Source organism: Plasmodium malariae (assembly GCF_900090045.1).
Source record: "Plasmodium malariae genome assembly, contig: PmUG01_00_9, whole genome shotgun sequence".
In the NCBI taxonomy this organism is placed as follows: domain Eukaryota; phylum Apicomplexa; class Aconoidasida; order Haemosporida; family Plasmodiidae; genus Plasmodium; species Plasmodium malariae.
In genome coordinates, this window is record NW_021638327.1 from 63925 (window position 1) to 88659 (window position 24735).

A 24735-nucleotide genomic window follows, 5' to 3' on the forward strand; every position below is an offset into this window, starting at 1 on the left:
ATATATTTTTTAAAATAATGAATTATACAATGAAACAGCCCATGAATATTTTTGTTTTTCCAAATTCAAATTAGTATCTGTGGAAAATCACAGTAGCAGATAGAGGAATACCTCCTAATGAAAATGAAAATATTGGTAAAAATTTTAATAAAGGGTATGTATATATATATAAATGCATTATCCTTAATATTAAATATTACTATAACTTGATAAAATAAATTAGACTATTTATAAAACAAGTAAATGCGTAGAAGGAATGAATAATTATATTTTAAAAATAAGATCCTTATTATATATTTACGTTTCTTTTATATAAATATAATTAATTAAAAAAAATATAAAAAATATAAAGCATAAGTATATAAAAATTCATTTAGAAATGATACTACAAATTCTATATAATTAAAAATTATAATAATCAAAAATTATGGAAAAAATATAAAAATACATTCCTTTTATACTTTAAAATATATATTAGTACACACATTATTTATGTACATATATAAAATTTTTTTTTAAATGTATAATATAGTACAGAAGTTTGTTTGCGCTTAAAGATTACCTACAGAATCAGTTATGATTAAAATATCACAAAATAATAATTTCTAGATAAATTATTACTATAATACAATAATAATAGATTTCTATTAAGAATGGTAAAATTTTATTCTTTAGAATAATGTTTATACACCTAGAATAATCAGTATGATAACATCCTTATGATTTGTTCTTACTGTAATTATATATAGAATAATGTATTATCCATATCCTCTACGTTCTACATTCTATATAAAATCAATAATTAGAAATATTATGAAATCATATATTTATTTTTCTACTTAATTTTGATAACATTTATAAAAAAGTTGCTTAATAAGTGCACCAAATTAATTATAAGTTATATATTTTCATTATTTTTGAATAAATACAAATAATTATATTTTAAAGAGTGCCTTTATTATAAATATTATTATAATAAAAATTATATAATATATTTTCAATGATATTTTGCTTTGTATTTTCTGTAAAATCCATTATAGTAATATAATTTTTACAAATTATCTCCAAAACAATAATAAAAGTAAATATTTAAATAAAAGTAATATCTTTTATCATTGGAACTATTTACTTTTTTATTAGTAATATTTTTTTAATTAACATATATGAATATTAAAAGTATATATAATGGAATATAAAATTAAACAAATCGTATTTATTAAAATTTCTGCTTTCATCCTTTTAATGTGGATACGTCAATTTAACAACGATGTGGTATGATATTATTATTTAAGGATATTTGAATTATTCATATTTTACGAGTTTTATTTTTATTAATAACATTTAGTGGAATTAACTATTTATCTTTTAAAAATAAAATATTTTCTATATTTTTTTTTTTTTTTTCACATTAGTGCATGTTTGATAAATCTTTGCAATAGAACTACAGTATTGGCAGAAAATTGGATACAATGATTTTTTTGACTACTGGAAAATTATAAACATGATAAGGATTCAAATATTTACAGATTAAAAGAGAATATACAAAACAAAGAAGAGTACAGAAAAAAGGATATACTGAATATAGAAAAAGAGACAAAAGGAAAAGAGAAAAAATCAAATAAGAATTCATTAAATAAGGCGCAATACTATACAGAAATAACAGATTATAAAAATGGAATTTTCGATGAAAAGCGTTGCCATTTTGAAAAAAAATGGTTTAAAAAAAGGAATTATGATGATTTTCTTGAAAAAAACAGGAGAATTGGAGATATATATTTAAAAAAAGTAAAATTTAGAAATTACGGATTTGGGATTGTTTTATATTTTTTTTCTGTTTGGAATAGGATTATCTATACTTCCAAGATTATCATTTGTGGGAACTGCAGAGAAATGGTTTGAAGACAATTTAGTATTTAAATATTTGTATAATGTTCTAAAACCGTTGGGAAATGAAGTGAATTGCCACATTTATATAGGATTATATAGTGTAATTATCATTGGATTGGCAGTAATAGTTATAAGAGTAATTTATAACATATTGAGTAGTAATGAAAAATATAATAAAATTAAATTAATGTATGAGTAAAATGAATAACAAGGAACGTCTACTGTTATGTAAAAAATTTTTTGGTATTATATAATATCTGTAATATTAATATTTATATATTTGACAAGTATATATATAATTTATAATGTATTAAAAACACGATATGTATATCTATTCTCTTGATACGCAGCGACAAAAATAAATATTCTTTCTTTTCTTGTGAATTTGAATATTTTAATGATTTAGAATTTGTACTTTGTATTATTATTATAACTTAAATATAATGGTATAATATGTATATTCAAGCATTTAAATATATTTCCATGAAACATATTTAGTTATGCTTTAAAATAAATATATAATAGTACAATTCACATAATTATTGAAAATTTTTGATAATTTATAATTGTATATAACACTAATGATTTCTTTATTCTATCTCATTATAATATAAAGTTATTATTTGTTCAGGTTATTAAGAAAAGTTTTTATTTTTAAAATAAAATTAAAAGTGAGTAGTTTTGTATTTAATTAAAAAAGTATATACATTTGTATTGATAAGCATATATACAATTTTACTTAGGAAAGAACTTAATATTTATTGCATAAGTTATGATTACATGATATATACAATTAAATGTATTAACAGAATATATCTCTATAACGGCCTTTTAGATTGTTTTGTGTTGTATAAATGTGAATATATAATTACATAATATACCTTTTATTTATGGATTAATTATAATAACTTACTAACTTTAGGCTTATAAATCACTACATTTAACTGAACTTTTAAAACCATTTTTATATTATTATGGTTCCTAGTTATAGTACTAAATCGTTTCTGAGTAATACATTTATATATAAATTATATTTAAAATTAATAATTAAATATAATATATATAGTTCCTATTTTTTATGTTGTACTCTTATTAAATTAATGAATAAATTTCAATACAATATTAATAGATCATCTGATGAAATACGCTTTTATTTTTTCCTAAATATTATTTAAACAATTTTGTGTCTATTTTTTATATTATATATTCTTTTTATATTAATAACTCACACGAATTTTAAATATACATGGTTTGCATTAATTATTTTTCAAAAAAAATCATATAATTTATGAGATAATATATTATGAATAAATAAAATTTATTCTGGTACTTTTTTCTCACATAAGACAAAGCTCCTACATCTAGCGAAAAGAGGTTTATTGAGAATTTATTATTATAGTTTACAGTGATTAAGTAATTTCATATCTACAAAAGAGATGCTTTTTAATTATGAGCAAATATTAGCATTTTTGCTTATGAAGAAATAAATTCATATTTTAATCATTTAAGAATTAAATCTTTTATTTCTTTCGATTTTAGTTTACTTATTCTATCTGTTTTTTCCTTAATTTTTGGAGATTTTTAAATTAGGTAATTACCATTGTCTATGTACGCTATAAATTAGAAGTGTTACTACTATATATTTTAATAATAATTTCTGTGCTATTAAGAATTTCATATTTAATTAATATTATGTGCGCATGTTTCATTTAAAGTATATTTTAAATTTTCCATTCAATTTCTTTTGGATTTTTTCATGAGTTCACTAATTAATTACAAAGTTTTATAATTATATTTTTGTCCGTACACACCTTAGGTAATGGTACTTTAAGGAAGATCATATATTACATACTTATTATAACATTTTATATTAATAAAATCGCATAATTTATAAATTATTTATGATAATTTATTAAGTGTTTTTTTCATATTTTGTCTATATAGTGGAAAGTTATACATTTACAAATCTTGTAATATGCAAAATATAAGAACTTAAAACCTAGTTTATTTTTCTATATTTAACTAATACAAGCAAAATTTATATTAATTACCGTGTGATTTACACTATGGTTATGTTTCTAAAAAAAACATAATTAATTAATTTAGTATACATTAAATTATATTAATTTTATTATTTATGTAAAATGAACAAAAATATATGCCTTTTGTTAACTTACAGTAAATCTTTTTGAAAATAAAATAAAAAAAAAAAAAAAAAACATATATATTTTTGCAGATTATTATCAGTAAATATAAGAGTATATGATTCCTCTATAAAGTACTAACTTTTACAAAATATTGTTCTTCATTAGATATTTTATACTAAACATCATGCCTAATATGAATATAAGAATATGTTTTTCTTGTCATATCTTATTATAAATAATCGAGTATTAAAATACTTTTTTCTTAGTTTGCCTTATGACAATATTTATAATACGTTATAGTAAAATGTGATCAAAAATTATATAAAAGAAGGGCATGCATAAAAGAATTAATTATAAGTTTTTGAACTTTTAAATATACTTGATATTTGTATGATAATGTGTGTAGTTTTATATAGTTCCCTAATTTTTATTTTGATGTATTAATAAAAAATATACTATAATATCTTTTTAACTAAAATTTTCACACGAAATTTCGAATGATGAAGAATATTTTAATTTCATTATATATATATAATATTTAATTCTTATGCTTATTTTTTGTTCCTTATTATTTTTATGAAATGAAATGATTATATAATTAAGTGTATACATAAAAAAAAATTTTAAAAAGAAAAAAAAGATAATAAATAAAAACGAAAAGTTATGTTAAAAGTAAGCATAACAGTATACAAGTATTTACAATTTTAAAAATTCCAAATGTATTGATAATAACTTATTCTAAGTGAAAAAGTAAAAATTACATATGATTAATTTTTAAATGAGATCCCTAGTATACATAGTATTTGTTTAATTATATTATCAATTAAAATCATTTAATAATTTCATTTTAAAATATTCGAATATTAAATATTTTTATATCTGTTACAAGAATATTGAAAATAACGAAAGAATATTAACTCTTTTGTTGAAAAGTATATAGTTTAAATTTAAAAGTTTGTGTTATACATAATTTTTTAATATTAATATAAGGAAAAATTGTTGAGAAAAAATCACATTACTCAAATTATTTCATTTTGTATAACTGAATAAAGGAAAAATAGTGAAATAAACATATATATTATCAAAAAAATATATTCATGTTTACATTTGAGATAATTAAAAGAACATAATATTCAACGAAGATTATTATTATACTTAAACATTATATGTAGTAGTTACTCTATAATTTATTTCTTTTATATATTTTTTTCTTGTATGTTTCTTATTACATTTTTTCCAAACTGTTATGTTAGAAGAAGAAAAAAAAAAAACTAAATCTAAAGATTTTTAAACTCTTCATTGGGAAATAATAGTATAAATTATATATAATTAAAAAATGTGGTTTTAAAAAATTATATTACAAATATAAAATATCCATTATTATTTATTTTTAAAATGTATATTTTTTCGTAGATTAGTTAGTATGTTATATTTTATATTTTTAAATATATCACTGTTAAAAAAAGTGCTTATATGCTTTCATAGTACCTAATGTAAATGCTATATAAAATATAACGTAAAATTTTTTATAATTTATTTTTCCCTTTATTTATTATTAGAACTATTGTATTGACATAATAACTTTTTTTTGCAAATAAATGATTTTCCCAAAATTAGAATAATTAGTAGATAAACATCAATAAAAATGTTAATTATTCTCTTAATATATAAACAAATGTTTTATCTACATTATCTGAATTCTATACTCTATGTAAAAACAGTATATAGGAATATTAAAAAATCACATATTTTTTTATTATTATTAAATTTATTGGAAATAAATTTATTTAATTTTTCATATATATTGAATTATATATCATTAGCATTTGTGAGTGAATATAAATTATAATATTTTTGTTAATGTTATTTTATTATAAATAACATAAAGATATAAATTATATAATATATTTTTAATGTTATTTTTTGTTGATTACATTTTAAAATGAAATAATGTCATATTTATTTTACTAAGTTCTTATGAAAAAATAAAAAAATTAAAATAAAATAAAATATCATTTATCATTAGGAGTATATTATAAGATTGATAAATTTTTTCTTATTGCATATATTTCATTTTTACTAATCTATATCATGGAACGAAAAATTAAAATAAACTTTTTATTTATAATTTTTATATTTATCATTTTAATTTGGATATGTTATTTTGATAATGATACGGTAAGATAATATTATTTAATGATATTTGTGTTATTCATATTTTTTGCGTCATATTATTATCATTACTTTGTTAGAAAAAATTTATATATTTTTTAAACCATGGATATTTATTTTTTTAGAGTATCGATAATGAATATTTGTATAAAAAGTACTTTTCTGATATAAAAATAGTTACAAGATCATATCGATTACTAGGAAAGCATAAGCAGGAAAAATGTTCAGATATTGTATATATAAAAGGTGATACACCAACTATCAAGGAATACCAAAAATTGAATACTTATAATAGTATAAAAGTAAACAAAGGCATAAATAAAAAGCAAAATGAATGTTCATTATATAATGCAGGAGGTTATGAAAATGGTAGGAGAAGTAAAAATTTTGTGCACTACGGAAGAAATTCAAAATTAGGAAAAAGAAAATTCGACAAAATATACTATAGAAATACACTTAGGAATTCTACTATTGCAGATTTTAAGTTTTTAAGAGATGTTACAAAAGAAAAAGCAGTTCTTATTTGTATTTTATTGAGCTTCCATGCAATAAGTGGAATACTACTATGTTTTTTAAACCCCCACAAAACACTAGGTAATATTTCTGTGTTTTGGTATAATCGAGCATTTGTAGGATATTACATATTTACATTTATAGTTATACTATCCTTTATTTATCTCTTCAGGATAATTGCAAAGTATATAAAGATAATAAATAAGAAACGTGAAATACACAATACGGCGTATCCTTCTATTAGTAAAATTTTTCATAACAGTTATAATATATAATTCCATAAGAAATATATACAAATAACATATCTAAATAAAATTATAATTTATAAAATCAAATATGCATATCTGGATTTGTTAATGAGCAAAAGTAAAAATATGCTTTTTTATTTTTTTTGTTATATTAAATGTTATAATGTTTTTTACATTGAATTTTAAGTTATCTTTTGACCTTGATTTGATGTTATTATCCATAAACCTATTTGTTTATTTATTAAGATTTTTTTGAAAAATATATATGGGTAAATATATATTAGTAATATTAATATAATTTTTGTTGATATCTTTTTTCCGTTTTTAGTGTTCACTGTAAAAATAGCCTTAATTATTTTTGCTTAATCTGTTTCTAGAATTAAGCGATTATTTGTTGTGTAAATAGAAGAACATATTATTGGTTTATAATTAAAAATAAGATTGTCTTGTTTATTACATGATGAAAAGTATTTAATAGTTTTTTTTTGTATGGATATATATATATATTTAAAAATAAAAACAAATTTTATGTTTATTCTACATGTAAGATTTAAGATAAATACATTATAAAACACATTTTTTTATAAAGTCTTTCTTAAAATTTTTTTTATTTTTTTGAATGGTCTAAATATGAAGTTATATACATATCAAAATATTCTTTCTAAATGTATTTCTGAGATTAGGTCTTATGGTAAATATTTAAATTTTACCTTGGATGCAATTTTTTTTATCTATTTTGTTAACTTATGTGTATTATTTAATATACAATTAATTCTTTTTTAAAAAGTAAAAAAATAAATTTCGAAATTTTGAAAAAATTTAATATTTTTTTATTTACATACATAATAAAAAAAAGGTTAAAAGGAATACAATTTGAACTATTAAATTATTTTTTTAATATGCAAAAATTATTTTTTTATTCCAATATTATTTCTTTAAAATATAAATAAAAATAATTTTTTTATTACTGAAACTGTTTTTTTTATAATAATTAAATTATTAATAATATATGTAGAATTTTTATGTGAAATAAGAAAATGTTTCTTATAAATTAGTTATGTTAAAAATATTTTTAATTGATATTACATAAATAAATCATTAACGAAGAATTGCTTTATTAATTTTATAGTTTTCTTTTACTGTATCTCGTTATAAAATTCGCTATATATACGTAGTTTAATAGATCATTAAAACAAAAAAAAAAAAAAATTATTATAAAATAAAAAAACTTAAACGATGTCTTTATATTAATATGAATTACAAAGAATAATCTGAGTAATTATTTCCGAATTAAATTTAAGATTACTATAAATATATAGGTATTGAAAATAAAATTAAATATCTAATTATCATCTATATATTAATATATATACTTTTTATATGAATATGTCGATATTCCAATAATAATGTATAATTTCAATACTACATATTTTTTTGTTTTATTATTCTGAACGTGGTATTATGTATAATCTAATAAATCGCATATCTAAATTAATAATTAAAATTCAGGTATATAATGAAATCCTAGGTCATACATAGTTATATGAAATAATTTAGACGTATAAGTATTCTGAAATTTCTAATTGAATAATTATAACAGAATATGAAAATGTTCCATGATGAATAACGGGATTCTCATTTCAAAACATTTAATTTATTTTAAAACGTATATATAAGAGTTTCAATGGACATTATAAAAATGGATTCCATGAAGAAATTTGAAGAAAAAAATTACCCTTAATTTTTTCTGATCCTTTTATATTATCATGTTACTTTCTAATATATTTACCAAATATTTCCTGCATTTTTCCATTTGTTTAATGTACATAATAATGAAATGTGGAAATATAAATAGCATTTGTTAATATAGTAATATATTTTTGTGAAAATATTACAATTATAAAGATGTGTTATGTATATTTTTTATTTATCGTATATCGATTTGTTTACTCCTCTTAGATACCAAAATATAAAAGTGTATTAATGGAAAAAAAACAAATTAAGTACAGTGATCTAGAAAAACATATTCATGAATTATTAAATAATGGATATCATTGTTACTATTTGAATTTAATCACCAACAGAATTAATCTCCTTAAGATCAATTATCTTTATTTTTACTACCGTGCAATGTATAATATGTATTATTTGAAGACAACAAAGTTAAAAGTTTTGTATAATTTTTTAAAAATGTAATTCTATATAATTGCAAGGAAACAACGAATAATAAAATTTTAAAATAAAGTTAGTTATAAATAAAATACATTTATTTTTTATTTATTGAATAATGGTTTTATTTTAATTGTTTTATTTTTTTTTATATAATAATATTATAAGTTTTTTGTTTCATATTTATTTTTCTAATTTTTTTGTCTTTTTTCCTTTTTTAATAATTAGTTAATAAATTTTACTTCATATTATTGTGTAAGAAAATCAATATTTACTGAATATTCTTGCGTTATTTATTTAAGTTTTAAAATTATTGTTTTTTTAGTTTGAAGAAGATAGAATATATAACTGGATTTTTGTGTTACTGTCTCTTACAGTAGTATTTTATTCATGTTATACATTTCTTTGTATAAATTTTATGACATTATTTTTGTAATATTTATACACCTGCAATCGTTATTTTGCTTTTAGTGTGTCTTATTTATTAATCTATTACTCACTTAAATGTAGCATTTATATCATTGAATATACAATTTTTTAATGCATATAACATATACTGTAGTATTTGTATTAAACAACTCCTTGAGGTTGATAACCTACATTATGAAAACTTTCTTCATAATTTCTACTTACTTCTTCACATGTGTTTACTAAGGATTCTCTTTTTTTTTCTTCTACTTCAATAAATTGAACTATTTTTTTCCTTTGTAAACGACTATATAACCATGATTTTATAGGAGTAAACTATATGGAAGTAAAAGAATATGTATATATATATACTAAAATGTGTTATTTCATTTTATTATTTTTTTTGTTTGTAAAAATGAATTATACTAATTATTGTACAATATTCATAATAATTATTATAATTATTATTAACCTTATATAATAGGAATAAAGTAAAAGTTGCTATTAATACAGTAAGAGTTATTAAACTGGCAAAAAATACATAATTCTTTTTAGGTTCTAAAATTCTTGGTACATTAGGACAAGCAGTTATATTTATCATTTGTTTATTATATGCTTCCCTAAAATTGTTTAACTCCTCACAAAATTCATTACTATTACTTTCTTCACACTCAATATAATATCTAATATATAAGTCATAACATCCTTGAGCACTGTGACAATTAACACTTTGAGTTGCTTCATTTTTAATAAAATTGTTAAACTTTTCATATAAGTCATAAAGTTCATTAAGTTTTGTTAAAGTAGTTTTATCAATTTGTTTTATATATTGCTCACATATATGATCAAGTTTGGAAGAAAATTCATTATATCCATTAAACCAACTAGATAACTTATTATATTTTTCTTTATTATTTATCCAGTAATTCAAGTATTTACAACGTCTTATTCTTTCAGAAAAATAATCCTGCTGTATTTTCATTAAATACACGCCAATTTCTTGACAAGGTTCTGTAAAGTTATGATCATGCGTAAGTATTGTAGCACATGTTCTTCCAGAATTTAGTTTAGAAGATTTATCATTAAAATCTTGAATAGTCTTATCAAAATCCTTTTTGTATCTAAGAAATAATTCCACGGAATTATCCTAAAAATAAAATAAATTAATAATAACATTTAAATAAGCAAAATCCCGCTTATTTGAAATATATATTTATCTATTTCTATAACAAAGAGATCTTGAATACAATATTATATATAATTAATATAATATAAATATAACTTTTACATTTTCTACTGTAACTGCTGATGCCATTGTATAAAAGAATATATGAATTAAATAAAATAAATTATATCGATATCATGTTAATACATATACAAATAAAAGAAATGCTCCATAGTACATTTGTATATATTATATTCCTTTTGTCATGTATAAAATTTAAAAAGAAATTCCTTAGAAAAAAGACTCAATTAATTTTTACTTAATATTATAGGAATAAAGTACATTCTCTATAATATAAAATAAAAGTCTTTAATTATTAATATAATAATTTGGAAAAATATATTACTTTATTGTAATTAAAAAAAATTTATACAGAAAAATATTTTTCCAATTATTTATTATTCATATGGGGATTATGTAGTTGTGTATATATATTTTAAAGAAAATTAAGTTAATTTTAATACATATTTATATAAATTGTACATTATATTGGAATATCTATTTAGTTATCTACTTTGATTTTTTAATATATTATAAATATATAGATACTTTTTCTTTTGAAAGTATAGTTTTTTCGCTCTTATTAATTATTTTATGTTTTAAGGTTAAAATAACACCATTCAAATTATTTGGATTAATTTTTACTGTATATTATAATAATATATATGTTCGTCAAGCAACAAAACTTCGTGATTATTGCTGAAATTAAAATTTTAGTAAATGAAGGAGGAATTTAACTAAAATGTAAATATTATATCTAAGAATAAGTATTTTTTTGTTAAAGTAAAAATATAACTTTTTTAAAAATTAGTTTTAATTATAAATTTAATGTTCTCTGAATAAATTACATTGCATAACTATAAAATAATTTCTTAATTCTCTCCATTCTATTACATATGAATGTTAATGTTTTAAGTTTATTTTACATTTGACTATGTATAATATATATTTTTATATTGTATATATAAATATATGCAAAAAATTAGATATTATCATACTATAAATTGATTATTATCATAATTTAAAGATAAAAGAAAAAAATATTTAATATTTTTCTAAAGGGTTTAATAAAATTTATTGATGAAATCATTTTGTATCTGCAGAATAATAATAATATAGATTCATATATCAAATAAAATTTATCAATTTAATATATATAGAATACATCCTAGTAGAAAATATGTTTACAGAAAGCGTTTAACCTTCCCTTAGTAATAAAATAATTGTAAAAAATAATATCGTAATATTTTTTTTTTTTTCTATATTTAATATTATTCTATTTATCTCTATACTTTGCTAAGTGAATTGTTCCATATAGCATTTATTTCAATGTATAAAGAGAATTATAATAATATATTCGTATTATTAATGCACATTATATACTAATTTAGATTCCAAATAATTAATAATAATACAAACCTGTTATTTTAAAGCAATTGTATTTGGAACGATGAAAATATAAATAATTATTTTATTTACAATCTTAAAAAATTATGTTTACATATGGAGGTTTCTTCTGTTTAATTTTAAGAATCTTTTTAGGAATCTTTGTTAATGCTTCCCATGCTTGATTATTGTGTATAATTTTCTCACAACTATAGGATTTTATTTTCTATAAATGTAAATATTTTATTTAATTTATGTTAATTTCTACAAAATCCATTGTTTACTATTCCAAAATAATTGCATTTAATAATAAAAATAAATAATTCTAAAAACGGTATTCTCAATTAAAACTTATATAAACATATTTGTGCATATAGTTAATTTCATATGTCCTTAAAACAAATAAGAAATAACTAAAACTATATATTAAACGAACAATGAAAGAATAATATCATCTTACACATATAACTGAACGGATATCACCTATACAGCTCTATAAATAGACATAACACGAAAATTTCATGAAGGGAATTATAATTTTTTCTCAATGATAGTTATTGTTTAGGATGGTTAAAATTATTGTTGTTTCTATGCATAATATTTATTTTTTCTCTATGGTTTTATTTTATTACATATTTTTATTTTATTTTATGATTACATAATTTATTTTATTTTATGATTTGAAGAAAATTCGTAAAAAACACATTTTTGTAGATTTTAAAGCATACTAAGTTTTAAAAAGTTAAGTATCCCTTTAATATATTTACATCTTTGATAGTAGATATTACACAATCGTTAGTATTAAATAATGTATAAAATTAAGCTTCTTATTTAATCAACTATACATTACATATTCGTTTGATTTAATTTTTATTATTACCTTTATAATTTTCAGAATTATCTAATAATTAATGCTAAATACATTAATACAAGTAATATATTATTATACTTCATGGAAAAAAAAATTTCCATGTGTGATTACAAGTAATAATTGAGGTAGTAATATATTGTTAACGATATATCTAAGGTATTCAAATAAATATGTTAAGAAACAATGGAAGTATAAAAATAATGAATAAAAACGACAATTTAACCCAAAAATATCATTACAATTTCATGGAATTAATTTTGTTCCTTTGTATTTTAATGCTTAAAATAAAATATTTAAAATAAACAAACATGAAAAATTTTATTTATATATTAAATATCATAATTTATATATTAATATAACATATATATTCCTTTCAATCCCATATATGTGTCTTTTTCATGCTATAAAGTTAATTATGAATAATTTTATTTAGATAACCTTGATATTCACATGTTTCCAAACAAAACTGGTTATAGTGAAAAATTTTATTATTATAAAATAGAAAATAATTAACTAATATAATATAGAATAATTAAAATTATATGTATTCCTGATTAATAGAACGTAGTTAGAGTTGTATTTATCTTGTGTAAAACGTATTTATTTAATAATACATGAAAGTATGGCTAGTTTTCGCAAGAATATGGAATTCAATCTTTATATATTTAATAAACATATAAATATAGAAAATAATAGTAATAAAAACATAACAATGTGTTATGCGTTAATTTTTATTTTATAACTTATAATTTAATCAGGACGATAAAATCTTGTTATTTTTATAAGATAAATTATTAAAAGTAATTTTATGTATGAACTATGCATTTTTGTGTTAACAGACATTGGTTTATATATGAAGAAAGGGTAGTTGTTATTATCTTAATAAAATATATAGCAAAAGGTTTGTTATTAGTTTATTATATTTTACTTAATATATATTATCTGGTTATAACTTTTACAGAATGTCTATTAAAATGTAAAATACGGTTAAAAGCATATTAAATTAATAAAAAATGTATTAATTTTTTTATTTATGTACATATAAATAAGATAAAGTCAACAAAATAATAATATATGCCGTATGTTTTTTTATTTTCAAATCGATATATTAAGGTGTTATATTTTTTATTATGATAATAAAAAATTATAAATAATTTTACTGTTATGCTTATACAAATGTGAACTAAACATAAATTGTTTTTTTTTATTGTATGGTTGTAATTTTTATGATAAAATGAAAAACAAAATATAAGAAATTACATTTTCCTGTATGAATAATCCTAGTTAATGCATATTTATGTCTTATATACCTAATTTACTAAAAATAATTAAATAATAATAGAAACATGTTCTTAAAAGTTAAATGAAATGAGAACTGCGTATATTTCAATGAAAAATATGTTTTAATGTAATTTATTTATTTGCTATTTTTCATATTATATGAACTCGAAAATGTTAATTTTTTTAGAACAAATATGCTTCAGAAATGAAAAAATATATATATAATGCTAGAAAATACATTTTTACACAATATAAAATATGCTAATATTATAAGCTGACAATTAAAATATAAATGATTTACTTATATTGCTTTATATATATAATTATATTAAGGAAATTTTTTAATATGAAATATATAAAAATGAATAATTCAAATGTTATATAATTGTAGTAGGGGTAAGTACTTTTTTATTATCAGGTTTATAAAATTTTATATACCTTCGAATTACTGTAATAAGTATTAAAGCATTATAAGTTTAATTTTTTACAGTTAATCATTGTACATATTTTTTAATATTATTAATATTTATCAAATATTTTGTAAATGTTAAATTAAAAATGTTGTATTTTATAGTCCTAATGTCATACGTAGGGGACATTTATCAAGATCACAACTTTTAGCAACATAGAGATTCCATATAATACTAACACAGAATAAAATTATAATTATTATTATATATAATATTTTAATAAATTTTTTTTTGGATTTAATTAAAGAAATTACTTGGCTATTTTTTTTTAAATATAAAGCTGTTTTAACTATATCTTGATGTTTAATATTATGATAGCTCTTACTCGACCTATTTTGGAATAAACATGTATTATTCCTTGGTTCTACCTTTTTTAAAGATGTATGTATATTTTTACGTTTTTGAACATTATTATAATGTTTTAAGTTATTATATTTTTTTTTTAATTTGTGTTCAAATTGAAGTGAATCATAATGTTTTTGTAATTTTGTATATCTCATTAAATCAACAAATTCCTGATTAGAAATGTCACGCTGCATTAAATTAGTAAATATTTTTCGAAATTCATCATCATGTTCCGATAAATTTAGTCTTTCTACAGAGGAATCATCACTTTTGTATAATAAATCATTTATTCCTTTTTTTAACATGTTATGTTTTCGTTCTTCTGCTACTATTGTTTCACTACATAGTAATCTTCTAAATACTGCACTGAGTATGTTATTTCGATTGTATTCTTTGTCGCATGATATACGATGTATGGCTAAATAAAAATAAAGGGGCATATTCTATATTCAAAAAGAGAATATATATTATTTTAATAAAAAACATATTTTATATAAAAAAATAAAATAACACAAAAGAACAAAAACAGTATATATATAATGAGTGTTGTACCTCAGAGAGATATTTGCAAGTCCATATTAAAATGAAGAAAATAAGAGATTTAGTATAAAAGTTAAGCATATTTGTATTTTGTTGTATAATGAATATTTTAAATGTTCACAAAAATTTTGCAATAATTAAGGTATTAGACGTATATAATATTTTTGATAATATTTAATAAATGTTTGTTTTATAATTTATTTTATTCTTTTTTTATTATATCAACATAGAAAAATCTCATATATTTTTGTTTAAATAAGTATAAATGTAGAATATACGGAAAAACAATAATATATATATAATTAAAAAAAAAAAATTAATAAGAGTTTTATTTAAAATAGTCGTTAGGTAATATTATTGAAATAAAATTAATAATATATGATTTATTAAATTTTAAGAATATAAAATTGCTTAAAAATTATATATCAACTACATACAACTTATTTCTAAAAAGAACAATTATATAGACTATAAGTACATAAAATATTTCATTAAGGATATAATAGAGGATGAAAATCTAGAAGTAATATTTGCATTAGTATATATGTAAAAAGTAGTTTTAGTACAATTTGTTTAAATCCGTTTCTAGATGATGAAAAATAAATAATTTTCTAGAGATTATATATTAATTATTCTGTAATATTATTGATAAATATTATTAGTGGAAAAAAAAAGCTATAGATAAACTTAGCAAACTAATAATATATTACATACGTTTATATACATATACAGTATTAATTTTAACTATAATTGTATATTAATTAATAAAAACTATGTTTATGATATATAATTATATAATGCATAAGTAGTTTCATTTTATGTAATAAAAAATATAAGAGATTTTTGATATGTATAATAATTTAAAAATGCACTTTATGTAATCCTTGAAAAGGAAGTGTATTCATATATGAAGTGAACACTCCTAATAATAAAGTGTTAAAAAACATATTAAAATTATAAAATATATACTTTTATTGTACTTGGTTTTAAGAAGATTCCAGTAATATAATTAGAATGCAATAAGGTAAGAAAAAAAAAAAAGATATATAAAAGAACATCTTTTTATGGCATACATTTTTTGGTTAAACATGTTGCTCTTATTATTTTTGTACATTATTTATTTTTTTTTTTTGTAGTTCTTGTAATTTTAAAAAATTATTTTTATTTTAAGTATTTTTTTTTCATTTGATAAATTTATTTGATTTTTGTTAATAATTTTATATTATCAAATTCAATACGAAATCCTCATAAAAAATAATCCATGAAATCAAGAGAAATATTTTTTAAAACTATGTTAACAAAATTTGTTGTGATGAATTATGATTAATAAAATTAAAATGCTAAGAATAATAAAAGGAAAGAGTTTTATATTGAATTTATATGAAATATATAATTTATTTACAACTTTATGTATATTTGATAAATTTTTTTTTTTGCTCACTTTTTATTTTTTTTTTAATATATTATCAATATCATAGTTTGATACCGTAATTTAAACATTATATTTATTTAAACATGATATAAAATTAATAAAAATTTCTATGATTTAATGAATCTTTTATTACACCATAAGAATTATATTATATATTTCTTTATTTGTTTATTTATTAAAAATATAATATATAATAATAAATTTAATATGTTCAGTATGCATATTTTTAACATAGTATAAATAGAAATATTGCAATCATAAAAAGTAACGCAACGAAAAAAAAGAGTATAATTAATTTAATTATATTTAGCAAAATACAACTGTTTAAACAATAGATTATTGTTTTCTTGTTTTTACTTAATATATATAAATTCCTAAAGTAAGAACTGTTGTATAGCTTATTAAAATATTTTACTTGAATATCTAAACTTGTAGTTCATATTATTCCGTACTTCACTTTATAATTACCTATATATTATGATATAGAATACAATCTTAAAGAATAAAATGTCTTCAAAATAAAATAAAAAATATTTGCATTGAAGATAAATATAATTTTATTTTATGTACATACTTTTAGTTATACAGATAAATATAGAGTCGTATAGTACTATAAAATAAGCTTGTTTTACATTGAATTACGCTGAATATGAAACATATAATATTTATGTATGTTATGCTAATGTAAAATAGGTGATATTATTGTTATAATTAATTAATGTTGTTTAATCATATTGGACTACATATTTTGGTTCTATATATAATATACTTAATATCAAATCGTGTAACTCTAGAATTGATATACCAAAAAATGCGATTTAATATTTTATCACATAACTGACTAATTAGTTAACGAACTATAAAAATTATTATATTTGTATTCTACATTAATATATAACTTGTTTTTATTATTACAACTTATTAGACAATATAAAGAAAATAATATTTTTCACAGTACCTAGTGATAGTATTATACAAATTTATTTATTTAATTGTTATACATTTATTATATGGATGAAAATACTATAATAAATATCGTACTTCCTAAGTATGTTAATCTTGAGTAATAACATTAATATTATTAATTAATATTAACATATTTTTAAAGAATATATCTTTTTTCTTAGTGACATAAAATATTTCAACAGAAGAATTATTATTTAATTTCAGGGTGTTTTTTTTACTTCGCTAAAATATTTAGCACCAATCTTTATATATGGACTTTTTATAGTTATATTAGAAGTGTACTCAGCTGTATCCTATTGTTTTACAATATTATTATTATAAAAAATTTATTCTGTAATTTTTTTTTTGGATATTTTTTTAAAACGCAATTATATTAACATATACAGTTATGTATTTTATGTCCCGTTTGATTATTATAATTGAACAATAATAAGTTAAAATTATTTTCGATACGACGTACTATATTGTATGTCGTTGCACACATATGTCTGATAATTCTCAGAATATTGAATAGTTAATTGATCATTTTGTTCATATAGTTATTTTAAAAATTTTATATGCTTTTTTATTGAAGCAACTTGATTTTTCAAATGGAGTAAAATTATATAAAAAAAAATACATATTTGTAAATGTGATATTAATACATGAATAATTTCTTGTAGTAAAAGATTAAATGGGTTGTAGAAGAGAATTTTCATATATATTTGTAATAAATTATAGTGTTAAAAAAAGAAAAAATATGAAATATGATAAATATATGTTACCGTAATTTTAGAAAAACTTTAGATTAATTAGTGTTACTCATCGTACGTATGTACTTATTCTCGTGTGTAAACTTCTCGTGTGAATGTTTTTACAGGATATAGGATTCATTTATATTGAAGAGGTTCATTCCCATAATTGACAAATTTTGAGAATAGTCCAACCATAGGACTTAGTCATATATTTATTACTAGTACCATAATTATATTTGAAATCTTGCAATTTTTTAAAAAAAATTATTGAACATATGTATAATACATCCATTTATAAATTATTATATAATTAGTCTTGTTGTTTAGCATGTATTTATAGAGTGTATGTATTGATTTAAGTATTTATGTTTTTTAGAAACATTAAACAAATAATTTATATTAAAAATATAAAAAAGAGGAAAACTGTAAGAAATTTTTTATCTTCAAAACAAAAAAAACTTTAGATATACATAAATAAATTATAGTTTTAACTATGTAAACGTTATATTACATTCTATACAAATTGAACATTTAAATGAAAAATGTATATTTTTGTAAGTTTTTAACTGTATAGTTAGGGTAAATAAGATAATTATATTTTGAAATTTAATATTATTTTTTATTTGACAAGTTTTATTAGTATGTATTAAATATAAAAAATCATTTTATGGAAAGCATGTAAACTTTATTAATATATATATATTTATATAATAGCACAATTCACATATTGTATATATACTTAAAAAGAAGTATATTTAATATTTTACAACAAAATTAAACTATTTGCATATGAATTCCTATTTAAAAAGAAAAAATAATTAATATAGGAAAAATTATATATACTGTTTAAAAAAATAAAACAAAAAAATATTTAGAAATAAGCAGCTCTTCTAAAACTGAAAAAGCCTATTTATAGATTAATTTTTAAAGGATATAAATTACATAGTTTATTTATTTTTTATTTTGATTTTATAATTTATATTTATATTTTTGTAAATATTAAAAATAGGTTATTATATTTTTTATGTAGTAATATTACTAGTAAAAAACTAAGGCAAAAAAATTGTGCGAAAAACTAAATGAAGCTAAATAAGATTTTTTATTATTATTGTAAGAACTAGATTACATACACATTAAAATAATACAAATATAATTATGTTAATTTATGTAATTTAAAAATAGTGTTATAAATTTAGCTATTTGTTTTCTTTTTAAAATTTTTAATTATAATTCGAAAAAAATACTTGTTAAGGAGAATATTATAATGTTATATTTTACAGGATTAATATAGTTTTTGGTATATATACAATAAATTTAAAATTATCATTCTCTTCGAAAAATCATAAAAAGAACAAAATATTGTAGGAATAATATATTTATGATTTTAATAGTATTTTTCATAAAATATTATTCACTTATATATTTACGTCGATCGATTATGCATCGCCAACAAAATATGTTCCTTATATTATGTATCTTTAAAAGAATAAATAAAAGAAATATATATTCCTTCTAAAATTATAAGCAGAAAAATTACAAAACCATATATATTAGTAGAATATATTGTTATTCTTTTTCATTTCTTTTGTATATATTACATCTTGCATATACTATTCTTATGTGTAAATTTACTTCATTTTATATATTTTTAAATTAATGAAATTATTTTTAATATTTCTATACCATTTTTGATTCTAGTCTATTTTTTTTTCCTTTTTTTTTTTTTATTTAATATTTTTTCTAATTATATATAATTATTTAATAGAGAATTAAAAAATTATGTAAATTATTATAGGGATTTTTAATTCAGAAACAGTGATATAAATTAAACTTAATTAAAAGGAGAAATATTAATGAATTATTGTAAAACAATAAAAAATTACTTCTTGATTGTTTTTAGAATATATATTCCTTCATATATTAGGTAGATTTCTAGAAATTTTACTTTAAAAAAAAATGATACACTAAAAAAAATGATGTCTCCATAGGGAGGAATTGATGCATTTTTTATAATTAAATTAACAAAAATATATATTTTTTTTTATTATTACTATTATTGTATTATGATAATAATCAATATTTCATTCAAAATTTGAACTTTTTTCAAAATAAATATTTATAAAATTTGAATTTAATATGGTATAGCATTCTTAACATAAGTAATTATTTTAATATATACAGGAATATATAATGTATTTATTCTCTACATTCTATATACTATATAAAATAAATATTGAAATATAATAAGTATTTACGTATTTATTTAAGAATTTATTGAGAAAACTACAAATAAATTATTATATAATTAATTTCATATATATAATAATTAGTTTAGATAATATAAATATTTATTAATTAATTCAAATTATTTAATTTTAAAAAAAGTTATTTTTTTTTAATTAAGATTATGATAAATATAATACATTTGAAATTTATTTTTTATCATAGATGCTTTGAAGAATATTATAGTTATGTATATTTTTTACGTATTTAAGAAGCAATGATAAAAAAAAATTTTTAAAAGGAATTTTGCTTTTTATTATTAGATGTATATTATAATACTATTAACTTCTTTATATTGATTCCATTGTAATACTAAGTATCTATATAATGGGAAAGAAACAAAAGACAATCATATTTATTAATTTTTTTGAGTTCATCCTTTTATCTTGGATATGTCATTTTTACATTGATGTTGTATGATAAAATTATTTAAGGATATTTGAAATACTAATATTTTTCTATTTTTTTTTGTTAATACTTTTTTTTTTTCTATAACTTATTTATATTATTAAATAAAAAATGTTTACAATTATTTTTTTAGAGCATGTTCAATATTTCACTGGATAATTACTGCGAGCTTAAGAAAATACTAAAAACAAGGAATTATAGATTACTAGGAAAATATAAACATAATATGGATTTAAATTTTATATGTACAAAAGAAGAAATACCAAATATTGAATTAAATATTAGAAACGATATATGTAATAATGAAGAAAGTGTGAAAACACAAATGAAGCAGTCAAATGGAAGTTCACCAGGAAATACAAGAGGTCATAAAAAACATATGAAAAATAAAACTTGTACGTTTGAAACAAAAAAATATTCTCATATGGAGAAAAAGATATTCAAGGAACTTGATTATCAGGATTTTCTTAAAAGCAACAGAACAATTAGTGATAAGTTGTACAAAAAAATAATAATTAAAAAATACAGATTACGGTTTGCTTTGCCTTTAGTATTGTTTTTATTGTTCTCATTAGGATTAATATTAGATTTTACTTGTAATTGTGGCCTTAGGAGGGGGTTATATAAGTTATTGATATTTTCATTAGGTAAGAGTAAGATGGGAAATTTTCAAACTTATTTGGAGGAAAATGTAGGATCGTTTTTCAAGTATACCAATGATAAAAGTAAAGATCTTTATATAACACCGTTTTTTGATTTTCTAATATATTGCGTACTCTTCTTTATATTTGGTATAACTCTTATATCAGGAATTATTTATTACCATAAAAAAGTTAAAAAATTTGAAAAAATTAAATTTAAGAAAAGGTAAAATTTGTTATAACAGATATCTTTCGACTTACGAAGAAGTCATTAATATGAAGAAAAAAATGTAATATCTTGAATTTTTACACTTATCAAACATATATATAATTTGAAGTTTTTTTGTAAATTTACCTATATACACATGATTTTTCTGATACATTACAGTAAAAAAAAATTAAATTTTTAGTTTTTAACATTGTAATTGTTTTAATATTTTTTAAATTGTATTATGATGAATGATTTTGGATCAAGTATATATTATGGTTTCATAAATGCATTTTTGTATTTAAGTAGAACTATATGAAAAATATATGTTTGAGCGTTAAGTAAATATACAACAATGCTACATATATAATTTTACTAAAGTGTTATAATTTATATTTGAAATGAAAAATGGTAACTTTTATTACATGTATGTTGTTCTAGTCTAAAATAATTGTGTTTTTTTTTATGTTATAAAGAAAATGTGTTATTAGTTTAAAATTAATAACAAATGTGTCTTTTTCCATATATAATGTAAGGAATATAATATATTTGTTGTACCGATATGTATGTATATATATATATATATATTAAATAATAAACTAAATATTTATTATAAAACATATTTTTTATACGAAATATGTTATTAGATATATTTTTCAAAATTTTTTTAATGTACTATTAGTTTTTTTTGCATGATATAAATATAAAGTTATAAAAATATAATAAAAATATATCATAATTAGGAATGAATCATTTATAATTATTTAATAATTCTCAAATTATATATCCTTTCAATTTAATGAATGGTTAAAATAACATTTAATTGTTGTATTAATTCATTTTCGAAGAAATGTATTAAATGTTTGCTATATTGATATTTTATAAGAAAATAATTTAAATATGCATATTATTATATTATTAAAATATAAAATTAATGGATTAAATATAATTATATATTAATATATTTTATGTATAAACTTTATTTTTTTTTTATAATATATAATAATTTAAAAATATTTACTTATATCTATAGTAATTATATTATGTTTAATGATTACGAAAATAAATATATTTTTTCCATTAATATAATAGAGTGTTAGTATTTCTTTATATATTTATTCAATTTATTATTATTATTATACATAAATATATTAATTTCTATGTTACTGTACTAAAATTGTATAGAATTACAATATTTTATAAAGGAAATGTCTATTTCTTTTATGTTTATAACACTCATTAAGTAAAATAAAAGTTAAAAAATTAAATATTTTTTTTTTTTATTGTAAGTAATAAGTAACTAATAATATTATTTGTTGTTAGATAAGTTTTATGAAGATATCTTTAGATAATTATTCTAATTTTTTTATGAGGCATGATTAAATATGTGAATGACATAATGCTTCTCATGAAAATTTTTGCTCGTTATATTAATGAAAAAGTTTCATTTATTAAATAAGCTTTTTTAAAGATTTAAATGATAATTATTATATAACATTAATATACATTTTAGTTATTACACTTTCTTACATTTAAATAGTATTTTTAGTCAATAAAATTATGCATGCATATATTTTTTTTATTTTAAATGTACTTTAAGAACGTAGAGAATATACGACTAGTGTATACGCATAACCAACATGTGTTGAATGAAAATATTGCTAGTAGGAACTTTAATAAAGAAATAATTTTTAATTTCACATGGCAAGAATTTTTAATTTGTATTAATATTTAAGTTACCATTGAAAAAAAATTAAAATTGCAGTTACACATATTATAATTAAATTATAAAATAAAATATATTTATTAAATATGCATTATAATCTATAAATAAGCTTAATTGAATTTAATAAATGTACTGCATCACTGAAAACAAAAATATTTTATAACATTATTATTTTAATAATATTTAAATGAATTTTATTATTATTGTTCAGGATAAAAAATAGAGCATCTAATTTTATTTGATTTTGAAATTTTATATGATATAAAGTAATATAAATTTTAATATTAAATTATAAGTAATCTATTTTAAAAAAATAAAATAAAGTGTGATATTATAATAATTTAATATGAAATAAGCAAGTTATATTTTAGTTGGGGAATGAGAAATGAAGTTAAAACATTAAAATTTTATGATCATAGTAATTTAAGTATATTGTAAATTTTGTTCTATATGATTAAATAATTTATTTTGTTATATATGATTCAGTGTGAATTTATAAAAAATAACATAATCGCTACTCTGTATATTTAATGTAATTCAGTAAATAAAAATAATTAGTTCTCATATACATCTGAATAATATAAGGTAATTATAAAATAAAGTTGCTAAGTACGAAACATAATTTTAACATATGTGTATGAAAAAACTATATTGCACTGTCTTATAAGCACTTCT

The 24735-nt window shown here is 18.2% G+C and overlaps 4 protein-coding genes and 1 pseudogene across 5 annotated transcripts; 3 read left to right on the plus strand and 2 right to left on the minus strand.

Moving 5' to 3' along the window:
- The first annotated feature begins 1185 nt into the window (after positions 1-1185).
- On the plus strand, positions 1186-2086 carry PmUG01_00025700 (annotated as a pseudogene). The gene is given in 4 exon segments: positions 1186-1272; positions 1440-1475; positions 1489-1838; positions 1852-2086. Coding segments are annotated over 4 exon segments (708 nt in total).
- Positions 2087-6125: 4039 nt separating this feature from the next.
- PmUG01_00025800 (Plasmodium exported protein, unknown function) lies at positions 6126-6994 on the plus strand (the record flags this gene model as incomplete). The annotated part of the gene is made up of 2 exons (XM_029007255.1): positions 6126-6212; positions 6332-6994. The coding sequence occupies 2 exons, from the start codon at positions 6126-6128 to the stop codon at positions 6992-6994; spliced, it is 750 nt and encodes a 249-aa protein (XP_028859321.1).
- Positions 6995-9706: 2712 nt separating this feature from the next.
- On the minus strand, positions 9707-10859 carry PmUG01_00025900 (PIR protein; the record flags this gene model as incomplete). The annotated part of the gene is made up of 3 exons (XM_029007266.1): positions 9707-9880; positions 10017-10691; positions 10833-10859. 3 exons carry the CDS (start codon positions 10857-10859, stop codon positions 9707-9709), a joined length of 876 nt encoding a protein of 291 aa, XP_028859322.1.
- A 4016-nt stretch (positions 10860-14875) lies between these two features.
- PmUG01_00026000 (Plasmodium exported protein, unknown function) lies at positions 14876-15743 on the minus strand (the record flags this gene model as incomplete). Its single annotated transcript, XM_029007277.1, has 2 exons — positions 14876-15565; positions 15675-15743. 2 exons carry the CDS (start codon positions 15741-15743, stop codon positions 14876-14878), a joined length of 759 nt encoding a protein of 252 aa, XP_028859323.1.
- A 5661-nt stretch (positions 15744-21404) lies between these two features.
- On the plus strand, positions 21405-22356 carry PmUG01_00026100 (fam-l protein; the record flags this gene model as incomplete). The annotated part of the gene is made up of 2 exons (XM_029007288.1): positions 21405-21491; positions 21619-22356. 2 exons carry the CDS (start codon positions 21405-21407, stop codon positions 22354-22356), a joined length of 825 nt encoding a protein of 274 aa, XP_028859324.1.
- Between the last annotated feature and the right edge of the window lie 2379 nt (positions 22357-24735).